Here is a 19997-nt window from a genome sequence, read left to right as displayed (position 1 = left end):
GACAAAAGACATGTACGCTCAACAGAACACCTTAATTCATAAAATACTTCTTTCCTGAGCTCCTTGTGCTGTCTGCAGTTCTAGACGTGGGTCTATGCGCGCTGCAGAGTTTGATGGTACTCAAGATACAAGTTAATGCTTTGGGAGACTTATTTGATGACTAACAGAGTCCTGCATTTCTTTAGTTTGAAAGTTCACAATTAAAAGACGAAAGGAAGACAGACATGGGTTATGTTCTGTCTCAGCACCCATTGAATTATGAATCCCATTTTGGGTCCCTTTTACTTGCTAAGGCTTACTTCAATAAACAACTTCATGGGGCAGAGGGTCTGAAATCTTATTTTGAGATAGCAAGCAGTATTACCCTTCCTTACACAATGGGCTCCAGCAGTGAAACAGCACATAAAGTGAGGCAAGAGTCACCCCTGCCCCCTCCCCCCATTACTTTTCCAACATGTGCTATGATCCTACTGCATAATTTAGTATATGGATTGCTGTGTAAAAAAATCAACAAAACACTTTAATTAATTTTATATTTTAATGTATATACAAAAGAATGGTTTATTCAGTTTGCTTCGGTTTTGCCCAATGTGCCCCTTTATGGGATTTAAAAAAATACTTTACATAACTTTGTCGCGTACAACTCGTAATTAAATAGTTATTCCATCTTCAGTGACAAATCATAATTTGCACGTTAGAAAGTGACGTGGGTCCGGATGTCATTGATCTGTTTGACCATTGCTTGTATATGTTCACCCCTGCAAAGTAAAGAAAATGGAAACATTGAGAACCTTTCAAAATTTAAAAAAAACAATCATTATTAGTTTGTTAAAGTTAATTCACCTAAAGGTGATGTGTTCCCAGATATTAGAAAGGCAGGCCAAAGAGCAACCACGTTAGAGTTATGGTATGGTGTAATTGGAGGCAATTCTCAGTGAAGAAAATATGGATTGTTGGTTGGGGCTGTGGGAGGGGTAACGGGCTGTGGAAGGCATGGTGGAGGGGAGGGAGGTGATAAGAAGGAAGCAACATAAAAGGTCCAGAGACTACTACACAACAATCCAATTTGGGAACACAGTAATAGGGTACTCTGAACGTTTTGGAATTATACTGGTCATTTAAACTTCACTTGAATAAAATTCCAACACAATTCTACAACAGGCAAACATAGGTTCCCATTCGGTAACCCTGCATAAACCAGAGGGGTTCGAACTTCAGTTGTGTAACATTTGTAACAGCAACATAGCAGAGTTGCAAATTCGAGGATCTGTGAAAAAATCCCCTGCCTGGTTTGGAGGGCTACATGACATCCAAGAAACAGTGGGTGTTGGGCATGGGGAGTTTGCCCTGGTCACTGTCAATGTCATATGTCTGGGAACCATCAAAGTTGCCCAGCAAAGGATTGTCCTGGGGGTTGGGACTCTTCCCCAACCCACCAGCCCAGTGGGGGTGACCAGCCCAGGAAGAGTAGGCTCAGCTCAAACTCTTTGTAAGACCCTGCAGGGCATACTGGTGCACCCCTTCTCCTAAAGCTTTCTGTGAGCAAACGTGAACTGGAGTGAATGAAAGAGAGCTTTCCCTTGAAGGGAAAGCTTTCCTCTTCACTCAACGTTAGTGACTAGGGTTTTATTATAGCTGCAACTTCTCCCAGCATGTCAAAAAGGAGTCTACGCAAGAGAGTCAGAGGAAATGCAGTGAACTCCACAGCCATGCCATCAGTGTAACCACTTCAGTACTTCCCGAACAATGAAGGTTCAACTCAAATTCTCATGCCTGGGATACAAGGTTTCACTTTGAAAAGGTTACTCGCTTTAGTCTTAGTTCATAGCCCCCAAGAGTATGAAGGAAAGGGATGTCCCATGGAACAGGGACAGGACTGGAGCCTGTTGCAGCAGCTGATGGAGCTGCCCAGAAGCACCAGCACAGGTGCCTCCTACAAGCCTCTGGAAAGCAACCAAAGCCGATTTTCCCCTCAGAAGATGGGGATGCAAGCCTTGGAGGGTGATGGAGGTTCAACCTGTAGGCCTCTGAAATCGCAGAGACCAGCCATCGAGCTGAAGTGGCCTTTGCCATACCATCCCCGAAAGGTCACAAATAATTGAGACCCCTTTGCAAGGTCCTTTATCCTCAAGGTAGAATGAGAGGGTCCTTGCTACATTCAAGATGTGAATGTGTGCAACGCCCTTTCCGCTGAAGAGCAGACAGCTGGACTACAAATGGGTAGGGCGATTTCCTCATTGATGAGGAACAATCAATGAGGAAACAAATGGAGACAATTTTGGGTAAGAAGTTACGATGGGCCCAAAGAACTACTTCATTCTTGTGGATAACTATGTAGGGTTCCTCAACGCATAATGCCTGCAGCTAGCTGATCCTGTGGGTGGAATTAATAGCCACCAGAAAAGCAGTCTTCAAAGTCACCCACCTGTTTATTCATGAGGTTGGATAAGCCCACATTATGATCCCAGGGAATTGATGCCTCTAACAGGGAAAATATTGGATTTGCCTGGTAGACTGCTGCCAGGTAAGTCCTGCATGAGTCCACGGGCAAACATTTCTCTGCCAAGTAGGTCACAGAGGAGATTAAGTCGCCTAGAGCTGCCTCTAAGATGTTCTTGTCATTTTCTAGGGACCAGCAACAGAAACCAATCTATTTGCTGGCCCTCTGAAACCTAATGGATCTTTTCTTTAAAGCCCTGATCTCCATGTTCTTAACTGAGAGCCCCAAATTACCAAAAACTAGATCCTCAGGGACCAGGCTGGCAAGGAAAGATTTTGAGTGTAGGATCATCCCTGGCTGCTGATGAAGGTCCAGGCATATTGGTAAAACGGATGGGTCTTTACATCTCAGAGCCTGCAGCCTGGGTAGCAGATTCTCTTTGGCCACTTGGGTGCTATCAGAAGACGGGACCGCCCCTCAGTTTGGAGCGTGAACATAGAGAGTCGGCCTGGCCAAAAAGAAAAGTAAGGCAACTTAATGCTGGCCCATACCTCCCCCTCGACAGAAAGCATTTCTTGTTGTGCGCAGTTGCAAATAAATAGAGGATCAGATAAATAGAGGATCAGTGTACTCCAACGCATGAAATATCTGGGTCAGGACATTGCTATACTTCTGCCAATCATTAGGGGCGTTCGACCAAAGCCGCTGCCCTGGTATTGTCCTCTCTTAAGTGAGAGGCATCTGGGAAGATTATAACACCACTTCTGAATCTCTAGGGCCAGAGGACACAGGGGCGCCATTCTTTTACCTCCCTGCTTTTTTACAAAATACATCTCTGTGGTATTATCTATGCAGATCAGCAACAATTAAAAACTTTGAATTGCCAAAGAAATGTCCTTCGGTTCAAAGACATTTACATTATGTAGCTGCTCTTCTGCATCTAGAGATTGTGGACTTCCAACCGCTCCAGGACCACCCCCAAACCGAAGGGGACATATCTGTTGAGGGTTCTGCGGGGGGTGGGGCAGGAGGGAAAAATCAGGAGGATGGAGGAGAGAATGCACATCCCACCCCGAGGTTGCTCTCCTCCATCCACCAACGGAGATCTGGGTGAATGAAGAGTAGGACTGGGATCAATTCTCTTTGGTGCACAGTATCCTGAGACCAGCGTGCAGCTAGGTGGAACTGTGTTCATCACATGTACATGCTGTTGAGGTGTCAACCAAATGGCAAATAGTGAATTTTCAGTGCTTGCTGGACCTGATAGCTGTCAGAAGATAAGAGCTTTTCAAGAACTCCTTGTGGGTAAAGTGTACGCCCAATGTTCTTTCCGCCAGGGGGTTAAACACTCGTGTGCCCACAATCTCTGATCAGGCCAGTGTATTGAAGACTCTGTGTGGGGGTGAGTCACAGGTGCAGACCTCTACTCCAAGTCCCACCAAGGGTGTGGAGGCAACAAATAGCAGTGACATCCAACCTCAGTTGCTCAGTGTCAGTTCTAGTAGGCTTGCATTGCTAGAAGACAAAAGGGAGAAGAGGCTGTGGGGATGGAGGTGACTTGAAAGGTGGCAGCAGTGGAGAACAAGGAGACAGGGGGGAGGGAAGAGGGATGAGGGAAAGGGGAGAGTGGTGTGGGAAAGGGGTTACCAGAATGGCAGCCAGGGAATGAGGGGAAATGAGGGCGGGGTTGCAGAAAAGGAACGCAGGGGGTCAGGGGACAGAGGGTGGCAGCGAAGGAATTAGTGCAAGGACAGGAGACGGTGTTGAATGCTAAGTAGGTAACAGGAGGTGAGACTCAGACTCACTTACACCAGAGCTACACTGCACTCCTCCCTAATCATCTTCAGGAAAATGATTGAATACCTTTCTCTTTAAGGACCATCTCTCACAGCAGCTAACCTACCATTCCACTCTGACAAGCAAACGTGGGAGAGATCTACAGCTATCTCATGTACCTTTTTCTGCTCAGTCATATCTTGAACCATTATTTTCCCTATTGCAACTTCCCACTAATGCTTTTGGGTGCACAGCTTCTCTCCCTCACTCAACGTTCCCCTATACCCTCCGGGTTTAGGGTGCTCTTGAGACCTTCAATATCCTCTCCAATTATAGATTGGTACTGGGTTGCCATTACTTGATTTGGTAAGCATTTAAATAACAGAGGCTTACTCATCTACTAAGGCAATTTGTTTGGATACAGAATACATTTAAATGTTTCTTTACCATTGTAGTTTATGCAGTTCTACCACTACATAAGGTGGTGGTAGAGTATTAATGCTCGTCATCCGCTACAAAGGCCTTCTGACTCAACTCACTGCATAAACTGTGCCAAAGTCGCACACTTGTTTGCTGAATGGCATTTTCTGACAATATGGCATAGAATAATTGGTGATGAGCAAGCAAAAGTGCACATTCCTTCCTCAAGTACAGTGGGCATGCAGCAGCAATGCAAAGAAACAACCCTGGCTTGAACAAATCAGAAGGACTATGTAAGAAGGTTTTTACAAAAGTCCCCCTTAGGTAATACTTTAGAAGACTCTCACATTGTACACAGGGCTCCAACTGTTAGTATAGGCCTGAGCCACACAAGTGTATTTTGTACATACATATACACTAAGGTAAGTAATTGTTCAGCAAGTTAAGTACTATAACACACAAGTGTAGAAAGTTCAAAAGTTCCAGAGGAAGTCTTCTGTAACACGCAAGTAACAATCTTTGTTGGAAAAAGGGTCGGACTTCGGAGAAGTCTCCCTGTAGGCTCACAGGCGTTAGACCTGGGCGAACGTGTATGGAGAAAATCCCAAACACATGAATCAGCACTTCAGCAACAATTCAGCTCTTGATAAGTTCTACCAAGAGTCTTACAGTACCTTAGGAGTGAAGAAGAAATTGCAGCACGATGCACCCACTATGCAGTAGCAGGAGACCGGTCACCGGATTCTTGGTCAGGCAGACTAAAGAAGGGACACTGAAGTGGATCTCGCAGCAGCAGTCAAGTGAAGAGGCTTCCAGCAATGGATTCTTCTTGGTTCAGTGATTTTGTTGCCATTTGGGAAGCACCAGTGAAAAATGATTACCGCCCAGTCGATTTGTCTTGCTTTCTCGGTCCTGCACTCTGGCGAGGGGACTTCAAGGAGTGGAATCTTGTATCGAGTTCCAGAAGGAGTCCAAAGTTTTGAGAGGATTCGATCTTCAGAAGACAATGCACTGCACAGTGGCCACAGGTCCCAGGGTATTGGCTGTTTACAGCCAGTGAAGGTCACAGCTCGTCGTGGGATGGCTCGAAATACAGGTTGTCTCAAGACTGATTGGTCCCACCAGTCTAAAGGGAAGCGTCGTCTTCTTTAGAGTTCTCCTGACGATTAGAAAAAAGGGTCGAGCAGAAGCGATTACACAGAAGGCATCTCTGGTCATCTGGAAGCAGCCATCTCTCCTCTTCTTCGTTGATTCTTCTGTTCCAGGGGTCATCTGGTCATCAGCCTCAGGATCCATTCCTTTTATGCAGGAACCCAGCCAATCAGCACCCATGTGCCATTCAAACTCTGCCCCCCAGTTGGAACTGGTTCCAGTCCAGGCAGGCACATCAGAAGACAAAGAACAGCAGAGTTTGAGTCCTCCCCAGTTTCCTGTTCTCAAAGACATACTAGAGCCTTGGTGGGCTTCACAAAGGATTCCTGCCGAAGACTAAAGTCAAACCAGGACCTCCTCCACCAAGCACAGCAAAAGGCCCAAGAAGGGACAATCAAACAAGAAATAGTGGAAAAAAAATACAGCCACCATTTTGGCTCATTGGTGACCCTTTTGTGCACTGCTGCGGCTGTGAGTACAGCCTGGAAGTAAAAATGGCACAAATGTAGGTAATAGAAAACCACTGCCAACAGCCATTCAGTTTAGCTCGTCGCTGTAACCAAAAGGTTACAGGAGTAGTGAGAAAGGGGATACTATGTAGCTCCTCAGCACTCCACATAAGGTGGGGTGTGCAGATATCACAATAGGAAAACATGGGAAGGATAAAAATATCCCCCAATAACAGACAACAAAAAGGAAAACCCACGGGGCTCCCAGCAACACTCCACAAAGGGTGCTGTGTGATGCAAAAGTCAAAAGACAGATGCCATAAAACTCGGAGGAAAGTAACTCCAAGAAAAATACAAAAGGTGCTGGGGGACTCGCATGTGGAGTCGATTGTGCATATAAAGTGAAAATCTACCCTAACAGACGACACAGACAGACACCATCTTAGATTGGAGTTCTCTGTATGCGTTATAGTGAATGTGTTATAGAATAATTACCTCATTAATAAATGTGAAGTCAAAATACTCATGTTAGACAACCGTCTTCATCTCTGCCATGAGATTTCGGAATGTATCCATCCCCTTCCACCTGAGATTTCAGAAATTAGCTGAAAATAAAATACACAATAACCGACTTCCATTCCACACCCAAAAATGGCAAGGTCACTGCATGAACTTAAATGATGCAAAGTTGTACACTCTCTGCCTGGTACACGATCGTCAAGATTCACCCTTCCAAAATAGTATGTTGATCACACTCTATACAGCGCTCCTCTTGTTCTTCAAGCTGCTGAAATTTGATGCAAATTAGACATACAAAGTACTATTACATTATTTGTTTTATTTAAGAAACATTATGTTAGTTTGTGCCCCAGTTCTGGGCTAGATGGACAAGTCAGAAGGCTAAACTGTTGGAGCACATTCCAGGAGCGGTGCTACGGCATCAGAAGCACTTCACACTGGAAAATGGGCAGAGAACATTTTGAAAGCTTCTGACTTGTCTTCTGTTCCTACCCTTTGAACGAGTAAATGGTGGTTTATTTTAAGGATTGGCCAAATCCTTGTCTATGTTGCCTAGGCCATGCCCCCTAAAGGCCTACGTACGGATGGCCACATACAAAAGGTCACCTCGCGTGCATAAGTCTATACGGGGCATGGCCTAGACAGAAGCTGGACGAGTGCACTCTAGTGCAGCAGTTAAGCAGGGTGCAGACCCTCCACCCTTCCATCCCCCCCACAAAAAGTACCGGGAACAAAAGGCCGAAATGGCCAATGCAGCCTTTTCAGCTTAGAATCTTCAAGGTCAGTCTTTTTTGGTCAAACTATTTGACAAAAATAATCTAGATCTTTATGATTTCAGAATGATTACATCAAACTAAAAGAAAAATGATCCTGCTTCATTGAGCATCTATTAACACATGTAACATTCTTAAGCAAAAAAAAAAACGTGAAAACATAAAACAAGATGATAATGTGGTTGGCACAAGTTCGATAGAAAAAAGGTCAGCAGTGGGAAGGGGTGTAAGGACTGTATACAAAGGATAGGTTGTACTAATTGTATTCGTCTGAAAAATGTGAAAACTTTATTTTTACAGTTTGTCCTTTTCATTGAAAGCAACAGTTTGTAGCCAAAAAATTTAGATTGAAAAAAAGCCGTTTTTCTTTTTTTTTTTTTTTTACAAACAAAATGTAAAACATTTCAGCCAAACATGCAGTGATTATTGTTCATTTTGAAGAAGAAGGAAACAGCAACTTCGGGTTTTAAAATAAAACAAATCAAATCTTTCCAAGAGAACAGTAAACAAGGATTTCATATAACACACACGTGCTTCTAACATCATCCATGAGGCCCAATTATTCATGAGCAAATAGTAGGAATAGAAGGTTACAAAGTATTAAATCATGGAGTATGCATCCATATCCTAGTTCTGAATTTCAACGAGATGGTTTATAGGGTTTATAAAGCGCTTTAATCCAAAGCGCTTTACAGTATAACAGGGTACAATAAAGAAAGAAGCATATATACAATCATGAAGGAAACCAGTGAGACAGTATGTAGAACAATTTACTTAGGTGGAGGGGGAGAGGGAAGGGAGAGGAGGTAGGTAGGAGGTTACAAATAACTGAATTGAGATGAATGGGTGTGAGGGGAAGGGAGGGAAAGGAGATGGGAAGGGGAGTTGGAGAGGGGAGAAGGTAGGGAAGGAAAGTCAGGGGGGAGTGGAGAAGCAGGGCTTTCAAGGAGGTGTGGAAGGATGAATAGGTGGGAATGGAGGGGGTAGTAAGAGGTAAGGAGTTCCAATGTAGGGGGGCCAAGAGCTGAAGGGAACGGAAGCGTGAGGAGGCGCATGGGGCAGGGGGTACAGGGAGTAAGAAGAGGTCAGCAGAGCGGTGTGAGCGGGAGGGAGTGTAAAATGAGAGGAGAGAAGAGAGATGGGCGAGTTCATGTAGGGATTTGAAGACTAGACAGAGGAATTGAAATTTTAGTTGCGAGAGGAAGGGGAGCCAGCTAAACAGAGAGGGAGGTGGAGATAGAATCACGAGGATCGAGGAGACAGAGTACGGATAGAGGAGTGATAGATGGATTTTAGGGGGGCCAGATGAGAGACGGAGTCCAAAGAGGCGAGAAGAGCAGTAGAAGAGGCGGGAGAAGATAAGGGAGGAGATTAAGAGTTTGGTAGCGTGAAAGGTGAGGGAGGAGCGGATCTTACAGATGTTGGAGAGGGTGATGACAGGCACGAGAGGTGAGAGAGATGTGGTTAGAGAAGGAGAGGGAAGAGTCAAAGTGGAGACCAAGGTTGCGAGCATGGGTGGACATGGGGAGATTGGAAGGGGGGAAAGTGGATGAAAGGAGGGGGGTAGGGGAAAGCGTGTTAGGAGGAAAGAAAAGGACTTCAGTCTTGTCAGCGTTGAGGGAAAGAAAATGTGATGACATTCAGTTTTCGATGGCCGTAAGGCAGGAAGATAGAGTGTGGTGGAGGTCGGGGGTGAAAGAAGAGAAGGAGAGAAAGAGTTGGGTGTCATCCGCGTAGAAATGCCGAAAGAAGAGGTAACGGGGCAAGAAGGGAGGTGTAAAGAGAGAAAAGAAAAGGACCGAGAACAGAGCCCTGGGGGACGCCACAATCCAAGAAGAAGTTGGAGGAGGTGCTGCCGCCCCAGAAGACAGCAAAGGTACGATTGGAGAGGTAAGAGGAGAGCCAGGAGAGGACAGAGCCTTTGAAGCCAAAGGAGGACAGAGGAGTAAGGGGTGATCTACTGTATCAAAGGCAGCAGACAGGCCGAGGAGGATGAGAATAGAGGATTGCTTAGCGTAGCGAGCAGAGAGGAGAGAATCAACTACATAGGCGAGTGAAGTCTCAGTAGAGTGTTTAGGGCGGAAACCAGATTGAGAAGTAGGGAGGAGAGAGTGAGTGGATACAAAAGCTGAGAGTTGAGAGTAGGTTAGGCGCTCAAGGAGCTTAGAGATAAAGGGGGGGAAGCGAGATAGGTCAGAAGTTAGAAGCAAGAAGAGGGTTAGCAGAAAGTTTCTTCAGGATATGAATGATGGTGGCGTGTTTGACAGCCGAAGGAAAGGTGGCTGAGGAGAGACAAATGTTGAAGTAGTAGGTAGGGGACGAGGAGGGGGTAGATTTTAGGAATAAGTGAGGTGGGAAGAGGATCAGAAGGGGCAGCAGTAGGGTGAGTTTTGGACAGAAGGCGGGAGAAACACGATGGGGTGATAGGAGAGAAGTTAGACATGCTAGCAGATGTGGGGGAGGGAGGAGGGGAGTAGGAAGGGGAGATGAGGATGTTTTGACGTAGAGAGATCATTTTGGATGAGAAGAAGTTGGCAACGTCGGAGGGAGAGGGGCGAGTTGGTAGAGGGATCAGGAGTAGGAGGGGAAAGAAGGTGAGAGGTTCTGGAAAGTGTGGCTGGGGTGAGAAGCTTGTGAGTGGAGGAAGTTAGAGTAGTAGGAGCGCTTGGCAGATTTGAGACAAGAGTCAGAGAGTGGTATGAGAAATAGGAGGATTGATTAGTCAAAGAAGGGGATTTAAGCCAACGTCGTTTGAGGCGACAGAGGAGACGACTCATGGACAGAAGATGAGGGGAAAGCCAGGGTTGGGTGGAAGGAAGTAAGAGGGTAGAGTTGGCCGAGACTGGTGGATATTGAAGAGGACAGAGTGGAGAGGGCATCATCAGCCGAGATAGAGGAAAAGTCAGGAAGAGGGGGGAGGGAGGAAGAGCTGGAGTTGAGGAAGAGAGAAGGGTTGAAGTTGCGGAGGTCGCGACGGGAGAAGGAGGGGGGAGGGAGAGAGGGAGGACAAGGAGGAGGGGCGGGGGTAAGGGAGAAGGAGAGTAAGGCATGGTCAGAGAGATAGGTGGGAAGAGAAGAAACAGGTGAGGAGTAAGGTGAGGAGTAAGATGAGAGAAAGATGAGATCGAGAGTGGAGCCAGAAGAGTGGGTAGGGGGAGAAGGGAGGGGAGAGAGGAGATAGGAATAGAGAGAAGAGGGGAAGATTGAGAGAAGATTGAGAGGAGATGGAGAGGGGAAGGTTGAAATCGCAGAGGACAGAGAGGAGTAGGGGAGGGAGAGGAGGTGATCCACGTCCTCATAGAAGGAAGAGAGGGGGCCAGAGACCTGTAAATAATTAAGAAGGAGATTGCATGAGGGTAAGTGAAGGATTTGAAAAGAAATTCGAAGGAGGAGAAGGTAGGGAAGAGGTTGGGTGAGGGTTGAAGAAAGACATTTAGGGTGGAAAATGAGACCAATGCCGCCTCCGCGGCAAGAGGGGCGTGAGACATGAGTGAAGGAGGAAGAGGGGGTGGAGAGAGAGAAGCAAGAACAATAGAATTGAAGGGGGGATCCAAGTTTCGGTGATGCAGAGGAAGTGGAGGTTGAGTCGGAAGAAAAAGTTGAGAGCCTCAGCGGCCTTATTGCAGATGGATCGGGCATTCCAGAGGGCAATGATAATGATGTTGGAGGGTTTGGCAGTGGGGAGGTGGATAAGGTTGGGACGAGGAGGGATAGTGTGAGGGGAAAGGGGTGGGCGGGGGGGGACAAGTCATGGGGGTGGGGATGAGCGGGAGGGAGAGGAAAAGGAGGTAGGAGAGGAAGAGGGGTATGGGAGAGGAGGGAGAGCGAGGAGGGGAGAGACAGGCAGAGCTCATGACAAGGAGGGGATTTAAGTACGGGGTGGGTGGCTTCAGCAGTAAAGTGATCGTAGACGGAGTAGAGATCAGGGTCCGGACCAGGACCTGAGGAGGTTGTTAGGAGGAGCTTGGTGTCAGCCTTGGACATCATTTCTCATGTATTGTTGACACCATGTTGGGTGTCCTGACCCACGTTTGGACTATTATGCTGCAACATTTGGTGCTGTGGGCTTAGGAAATCCAAGAGGGCGGAAAAGCCCACATTTGCGCCAGAATCCTGGAGAACCATGCAGTTTTGCGCACAGCGAAATGGTCCCCTGACCTGCCACCCACCAGTGCAAAGAAAGATGGTTCTGTTCAAAACCCGTTTTTATTAATGTCAAAAATTGCTAAGATCATGGGCCCGGAACCACCAAACAAAAATCCAACTATGGTTGAGTGTTTTACTTTACTCTACTACAGATCCACATCAATGCCATGTCAAGCAAGGATCATATACTATCAAGTAAAATCTTTTCTTTTGGAAATGTATTCATTCAAGACAGATCCCAAAAATAGGTGCAGTACCGGCATTTTCCACAAACCGGCGCTAGCGGTCTAAACTCTGACTGGGGACCTGTATTGCAGAAGCTAAACAGCATCCTGAGCTAGCTGGGACTTCAAAGGTTTGTTCCCAGGAGGCAGTCTGATTCAATTAAACGTTCAAAGGGTTTGCCTTTCCTGAGAACTCTTAACACCCCAGAGACCCACACTAGGAGGCAGGATATCACATGGCCCTGTTGATTGGGAGGAAGGGGGGATTTCCCCTTCAGCCTGGAGGAGAGAGACAATAGACCCTTTCAATTGAATGGGCTATGTTACTTTTGGGTGTGGACTGTAAACAGAGCTCTGCCTGGAAGAAGAGACATGTGATCCCTGACTCACCCAGTTCCTAGGGGCGGGCCAGACACTTTTTGTGAATTGAAGGCAAATATATGTTTTATAAAAACACTGATAACTAATTGTAACCAGATGACAGGAATGTACAATTTGGAGATCCTTAAAATGGAAAGTGTACTTACAATTTGAGTCTAAACTCAATTCCGTACGATGTTCTGGGACCGAACCCCACAATTTATTCATGTTGCAGACACTGGGTTTAAGCTAGAGACATGGAAATTTACTGGAATATGTGTAGAAAGGCGGTGTACATTTGTGCCATTTTTGGTAAACGTCCGATATTGGTAAACCAACTAAAAACGAAAATAAGTTGTCATTTTTGAATGCAAGCTCTTAGGAAGATCAGAGTTGAACAAGAATGTACCTCAAGTCATCTGCAATCTGTACATGTAATGTCAACCACTTGTGTATCTGGGAAATGGGTTTAGTTATGAAAATGATTTTCTAAGGTAAAAGCAAAGGGGAATGTTCTTTCTGTATGCCATAAAGATGACTCACTCTGACTCACTGCTCCCTTCTCAAATCAGGTCAAAGAGAAATCCTTGACCTATCAAATCGTGAGTGGGTTGGAAAAATAAGTTAGCATCCACACCCATTTTCAAAAGACATAAAAAGAGCCACTGGAAGCCAGACAGGGAGATTCACTTTCCACTTTCTTGCGGGACGCTTTGCCGGGAGACTCCAGACTTCAAATCCATCAATCTCCAGAGACCAGAACTTAGAATCCAGACTCCAGAACTTGTAGCAGAGATGCCTGAATCCACAAGCTGAATCCTTTTTCAGCAGGTCTCAAAATCTTTTGCAAATTATTCAAACAGCCGGGCTCAGCTGTCGGATTCTGGCCTAGAACCCTGTGCCAGAAAGACCCAGAAAGCAGTGCTGCATCCAGAGAGAACAGAGATCCAGAGAGACAGACCCAGACCAGATCGCTAAGAGCTGACCCAGATCACTGTGCGCAGAACCAGTACCAAGTGGCGAGAGAACCGCAGCCAATCCTGACCCGATCCGTGATGAAGTCGCATTCCTGTCCAAAATATAGTGCGAGTACTCAGCCAGAACTGTGCAAAATCAATCTCTTAGTTTAAAATAATCTAATTCAAACTATTTTAACCTATTGAGAACTGCATCATAGAAATCGTGTCCCTCCTGTTGATTCAAAGCAGCAAAACTGTCATCTGTCATTCTGAGCTTTACTTTTATTTTGATAATCTATCTTCACGAAATCGTCCGTATCTCTTGAACCGTTTGTGCTAGAAGCGAGATTTAACTTTCATTTTAAAGCTAAGATTCTGGGCTTTCCAACGAACGCAGACTTTCTATTCATTATACTTTTTCCGTAAATCGCGCTAGAACGCGCTCGGAAAAAGTGCTGCGATTTGGCTCAAATTTCTTCACGTGTCAAAATAGCAGCTTCTTGCTTTCCTTTGCTGAAATTCGTTTGCAACCTGACAATCATTCATAGAGCATTGCTAAAGTGATCCTGAACTAATTTAAAGTAGCTATCACCCACCCTGAATCTCTTATAGGGAATTAAAATAATTGTTAGCATATTTTTCCCTTCTTTGCATACCACCTTTAAATTACTTTGCCTGTGTTTAAAATCATCCCGGTTTCTCTAAGCCTGCTAGGGGGGAACTGAATTCGTATTGTACTGTGATTGTATTCCTGAAGACTGTGTGTATTACTTCCATCTCCTTACATTGCATAGGGGGGAGTGAATTGTCTGAGAAAAAGTGATTCTATTATCTTTTGCTGAAATCATATCAAGTTTATCCCTGTGTTGCTTCTTTTCCACCTTGCATTTCCTTGTACCATATAAAGCATTCTCAGCTACCTTATCCTCTATACTACTCCTAAGTAATTAAATAAGTGTGCTAGTATAACATCATCCATTGTTGATCACTGTCATATGTCCAAGTGTGATATCAAATATTAATTTATTATAAAAGTGTGATATATATCTATTGTTTAATTTTTCAAATAAACCTTTTCAATTTGCAAAACAAACCTACTTCTTGGCTCAGTGGGGTCAGGGGGATTCTCAGAGAGGGGCGTGATACAAGGGTTCATCATCCAGATTATAACTTGTCATAAAAATATATAAATAAGGACTTCCCTTGAGCAATCCCAGACAAGGCACTGACTTAGTGGGAATGCTTGATTGGAGTCATTAGCAGAGTGGGGGCTCGTAGCCGGGGATTCTGGATTAGATCCATCACTTGTGCAGATTAATACAGTGTGCTAACTGACAGAATATATAAATTCTGTTGGATCACCACGCCGTGTTACACTGTAAAAACACCCCTCAAAGGAACGCTCTAAGGAAACGGTCAGTTTTGCAAAAGAAAATACAAACTTCTGTAAGTCAGAAAGGAAATCAAGTTCCAGAATGACGACCTTGGTAGATATCAAAATAGCCAGAGAACACCTCTTACATAAGCTATTTGTGAGAGGTGAGTGGGCTTATCAGGACCAGGCGGTCTGGTTGCAGGCAATCGCACCCCAGATCACTGAAACAGGGTCAGATATATGGAGCGATCAGGGTCCCTTAAATGTGGCCCTGAGTGAACTATATATGGCCCCTAAGGCCAAGGATGAGCACAACAAGATTCCCAGGGTAGCGGCATATTTATATTTACATATGGGAGCCATACAGGACAAATGTGCTGAAGGCCAAGATCTGGCAAATAGGCAACTGATGGCATTAGAGAAGGCCCAATCTGACCTGGTCTCTTCTGAGCAGAGGCTGCAGAGGAGCCAGGAGTCAGAAAATGATAGTAGGCAGTATATTATTAAAATAAAGGAGGAAATGGATATCCTGCAACAGGAAAAGTCTGACCAGGATAACAGATTTCTGGCCTTGCAGAAGGAGTACCAAGAAGGTTTGGACGGCCTACGGCAGAGCCAGAAAAAGCTGGAGCAACAACTGGACTTCAATAGGGCATGCGCAGAGCAGGTAGTCACCCTGCAAAGCCACCTAGATAGGGAGAAAGAGGAAAGCAATACATTGATTTTGAAAGACCTGGATACCCAGGGAGAGTTTGATCAAGAATGCCAGAAAGCTGGTGCCTTTCAAAGGCAGAGGGACGACCTGGCGGCACAGATGCAGGCTCTTAGTCAGGAAAGGGACACCTTAGGCCAGGAAGTCTGCCAATTAAAAGAAAAAATTGAAGGAAATCACCTGGCCCTCCAGAGGCTGGGTGACCTCCAAAAAGAGCATCAGAACTTGTTAGAGCACACCAGAAGGGTGGAAGATGCTCTGGCAAGAAAGGAGCAGGCCAGTAGGGATGGGACTCGGGAGGTAACCCTCCTGCAGCAGTATTCCAGGACCAATCAGGAGGCACAGAGAGAGAATGAGGCTCTCTGTCAGCACAATGATAGGTTCCAGCAACAGGTAGCCATGCAGGACAGACTGATCAAGTCTAGTAAGGCCTTAACTGAGGAACTGAAAGCGCAGGCTCTTGCATTGCAACAGGGAGCAGGGGCTGATCGAGATGAAGTTCGCTGGGAAAGGGAAACACCTGAGCATAACCTCAGGAGCCCTAGTACCAGAGGCCTTCATCTCTCCCAGTACTTGTACTCTGCCACCCCCATGTCCCCTGGCGCACATGAGCACAGGGCCACAGGGAGGGCAGATTACCAACCGGCCAAAAGTATGGGGTTCATAGGCCAGTACCTCCCAGGAATGGATCGGCGGGCATCCGGGTATGGGCACTTAAGCACAGTGCAATTTAGTGGGGAACCCCAGGAGAGTAGGCCCACTAAGGGCATCCTGAAAACCTCCGCCCAGTTAGGTCAGTAGGGGGAGAGGGGGTAACCCATCAAATCCTGGCAGCAAGGAGGGATCTGAAGACTCCTCTGAGCGGCTCAGAACACAGGCGACCAGGTCCCCACATTCTACCAGCCATTCCCGGGCTCGCAGAATCCGGGAAAACCTGGAAGATCAGACGGGCACCTCTGGGAGCAGTGCCTCTGAGTCAGAGGATGAGTGGACCAGGGTTACCCGAACCAAAAAGGCCAATAAGGCAAAAAAGGCCTTGCTTAAGGACCCCTTAAAGCAGATCAAGGCAATAAGGAGTGTCATCACGCCTTATCACAAGAACGCCAAGTATTCTGTTTGGGAACACTTGGAGCTCTATGAGCAAACGATGGAGACTTTCCATTTGAAGGACAGCAGTAGCTGCATTCAGTATGTCAAATGGACATTCTCCCCAGAATACTCCGGTTTCTTTGCAGGGCTGGAGGACCAAAACCATTCAAGATGGTCCAGATATAGGGCGGCCATCATGAAACATTTTTCTGTTCACCGGAATTCCCAAGAGGCTCGCAAGGCAGCCTACAATTTGCAATGTGGGGAGGATCAGGCCCCACAAGAATTCGTGCAAGAATTGAAGCGTGCCTTTGCGCAGACCACCAGAAGGGTGCGCACGGACAGCAGAGAATTCATCAACACATTTTTCCATGCTCTCCCCAAATACATAATGACCCAGCTCGTGAGAGATTTTCACGAGAAAAGATCTTTAGACTGGGTCATTGAGCAAGCCACCCGCATCTATGAGGTGCAGAAACCTGTGGAAAATAAGAATCAGCCCAAAAACCCCAAAACCAACAGCACCCCTGCTGCTGCCAAGGTGGCAGAGGTAAAGGTTGCCCCCGTTTTAGATTTGGAGATGGGGGTACCTAAAAACCTGCCTGCACCAAATAATTCACAGCCCAGAAGGCCCTCGGGCCAGTCACAGACAGGGAGTCAAGGAGGTAGTCCCACAAATGGGGTCCCCCGCTCCCCTGACTATGTAAGTCCCCGCTATAAGGGAAACAGTTCAATCCTGGGTTGTGTGTGGACTCCTCCGGCCCAAGGGGGGGGGGGGGATCCAACCAAGCGCCCAACCCAGGGAACTTCCCTCCACACTTCCCCCAGGAGGGCAGAAATTCACCAAAAACGTGGGCAGAACTTGTTCCCCAGGTATCCACCCAACTTCCAGCCCCAAAATCATCCATCCTTCTTTCCCCACTTCCCTGAGCCCAGACAACCTAATCCGGGAGAGGGGAGGCCAAGGATGGAGGGGTACCCAAATCTTCCCAACCCGGGACACTACCAGAGAAGGGAGAGCTACCCTTCCCGGGATCAGCCCAGGGGAGAAAACAGAACCCTGTATCAGCCTGAGCGGGTTTCCCAACTTTAGCGCCAGGTCCAAAATATGGCACGGGATCTGGGTCACATACTGAGGGCTCAACAGAACCCTCAGATGAGCATGCCACCACAGAATGCGCCGAACTCTGGGCCTGGTGCTCCAGAACAATGACGGGGGCAGCACCCCGATAACCCACCGGTTCCCAGGGAGGAGGCACAAGGGGAAGGGGGGTGTAAAGCCTTGGAGGAAGCTTCCTTCCCCACTTGTAAACAGCCCCTGGAAACCCAGGAACCGGAAACAAAATCTCCTACCCCTGGAAGTCTGCCGCCCAAGGAGCAGAGAGGAGGTAGGAGAAACAAAGTACCCAAACAGACCCATTTTGTGGAGGAGGTACAGGTCTTCCAATTTGAGGGAGAGGGATCCCAAGAGGATCCTGGGGAAAGGATCTTCTCCTTCAGAGATGGGGGAACTCCTCCCAAGGAAAAATGGGTTCCAAGGGATTCCAATCCAGACTGGGTAGATGTGGGGATCGAGCCGTCGCCGCCCATCATCCTATCCCAGAACCAATACCAAAAACCCCTGGTTCAAACCCACCCTGATGACTGCCTCCAAAAAGGGGGGGCAGAACCAGAACCAGGGGAACCCAAAACCATTTCAAGTTGCCAACTTTTTCTTGCAGATTCCCACGACTCTCCACAGAATTCTGCCCAAATCTTTTCTCTCCCAATGTCCAAAACCAGAAAATTAGCCCACGAGTTGTCCAAAAATGTGCATTATCTATGCCCCCTTGAGGAGAAGGAGGGAAGATGCTATGCCCTGGTACAAGTACAGGGGCAGGGTACAATTTTGGCGCTGGTGGACACTGGATCCCAAGCTACCCTTCTGTCCAGAAGGGCCTTTGATGAACTAAATGCAGGAAGGGGGGAGAATTACTGTATTCCCCTCATCTCTCTTCCTGGACAACTTCAGAACTTTGATGGGAAGGAAATTCCCGTCGAGGGGACGGCAGATTTGGACATTAAAATTGGGCCACACAAGGTGAAACACCCGGTCATAGTAGTGACTCCAGAGGGCACCCCTTGTTTACTAGGGAATGACCTCCTGAGAAGGCTGTCACCCCTAATAGATTGTGTAAACAGGGTCCTCTGGACCCAGACTAGCCAACCAATAAAATTAAAGCAGAGTGTCAACCATGTTAGTTTAAACGGCATGTGCCACATGGTTGAACAAAAATCTGACCAAGTAGAATTTCACTTCCAGAGCAACCAAATTCCAGACGTGACCGTAATAGCAGTAGGACAACAGACTGGTGATGGGGGGGGTCCTCTCCATTTCTGAAAATCAACCTTCCTTCCAGTTTAAGGTGGTATTCCACACTGGAAGGAAACACTCTGAAATGCTTTACCAATCCACAATCAGACACTCCCACTCCTATAGTCCAGAAAGATGTGAAATCAGCTCAGAGCCTGGCTGATATTCAGCAAATTGGAGAGCAGTTGTTCATCCCTGTTCAGTTAAATGATGGGAAGGACTCTGTTCTCGGCCGAGTGTGTGTGAACAACGGTAAGAGCTTCATCAGCGAAGCCATGTTCCGCCAACTCTCAAAAGATCCAGCTATTCCCACATTCAAACTGATAGACAAATGGGAAATGGACCTGGAAGCACCCAATTCCCAACATCTCCTGCCAAGCAGGTGTATGCTCAAAATCTCCATTGGCAACAAGAGCATAGTCCATAATTGTTGGGTCGTGCGAGACGTCACTGCTACCTTTTACTTAGGCAGTGACATTCTCAATCGCTTTGCCATTAGTTTGGACCTAATAAACTTCAAAGTTTGGTCCCGATTAGCGGATAATCCCGTGGGCTTTGATGATCCAGAAAAAGCATTTAGGTCAGCTCAATTGCTACCTTATGCAGTTGAAATTCAGATTAAGGAGGAAGTCACCATCCCAGAAAGGACCCGACAATTCTCCCTGCAAGTGAAAGTTAAAAGAGGACAAAAATTGAAAAACCCTGATGCTTATATTCATCTAAATGCTTCTCGCCAACAGCAAGGGTTGGGGGTAAACCCAACACCATTAGTCAACATAGAACATGACACCATTCCAATAGAGGTGGATAACAGCGACTTACAGAGTATTACTCCAGCCGCAGGCACCATTATTGGAATGGCGGTTGATGACCGACATTTCTCCATTGATTTAGGAAATGAACTGTTAGGACCAATCCCCAAGGACTGTTTTGACAGTGATGACAATACAACACCAGACAGGATCTTTACCCGGCATGGGGGGAACTTCCTGGTGTACACTTCCTGCCCTTATGGGAAGGAAGACGTGACTTGTGACTTCAGGAGGGATGAGGTGATTTTCCAGGTCCATGAGGGCTGCCTTTCCCACCTGAAGCCTCCAGTCCAAATCAGCACTCTGACCAGGGACTTCTCCACCCAGCTGGAGGAGGCCGCTGAGATAGCAAAACCAGAAGTCTTTCCAGGCTTCAGGCAGATGGTGGAAGAGAGAGTCAACCTAGCTGATGCCTGTGCGACTCTGGAACAGAAGCAA

The 19997-nt window shown here is 46.7% G+C and overlaps 1 protein-coding gene across 1 annotated transcript in view; it reads right to left on the bottom strand.

The window, feature by feature from the left end:
- Positions 1-519: 519 nt before the first annotated feature.
- The window catches only part of NUP88 (nucleoporin 88), a 405331-nt gene continuing 385853 nt past the window's right edge, over positions 520-19997 (bottom strand). The window contains exon 17 of the mRNA XM_069614602.1: positions 520-758. Coding sequence (XP_069470703.1) covers positions 695-758 — 64 coding nt within the window. The 3' untranslated portion in view covers positions 520-694. The remainder of the gene's footprint in view (positions 759-19997) is intronic.

The sequence above is a fragment of the Ambystoma mexicanum genome, chromosome 9 (genome assembly GCF_040938575.1).
Source record: "Ambystoma mexicanum isolate Mex_15411 chromosome 9, UKY_AmexF1_1, whole genome shotgun sequence".
In the NCBI taxonomy this organism is placed as follows: domain Eukaryota; kingdom Metazoa; phylum Chordata; class Amphibia; order Caudata; family Ambystomatidae; genus Ambystoma; species Ambystoma mexicanum.
Note: the sequence above shows the minus strand (reverse complement) of the source record. Positions and strands in the feature narration are given on the sequence as shown.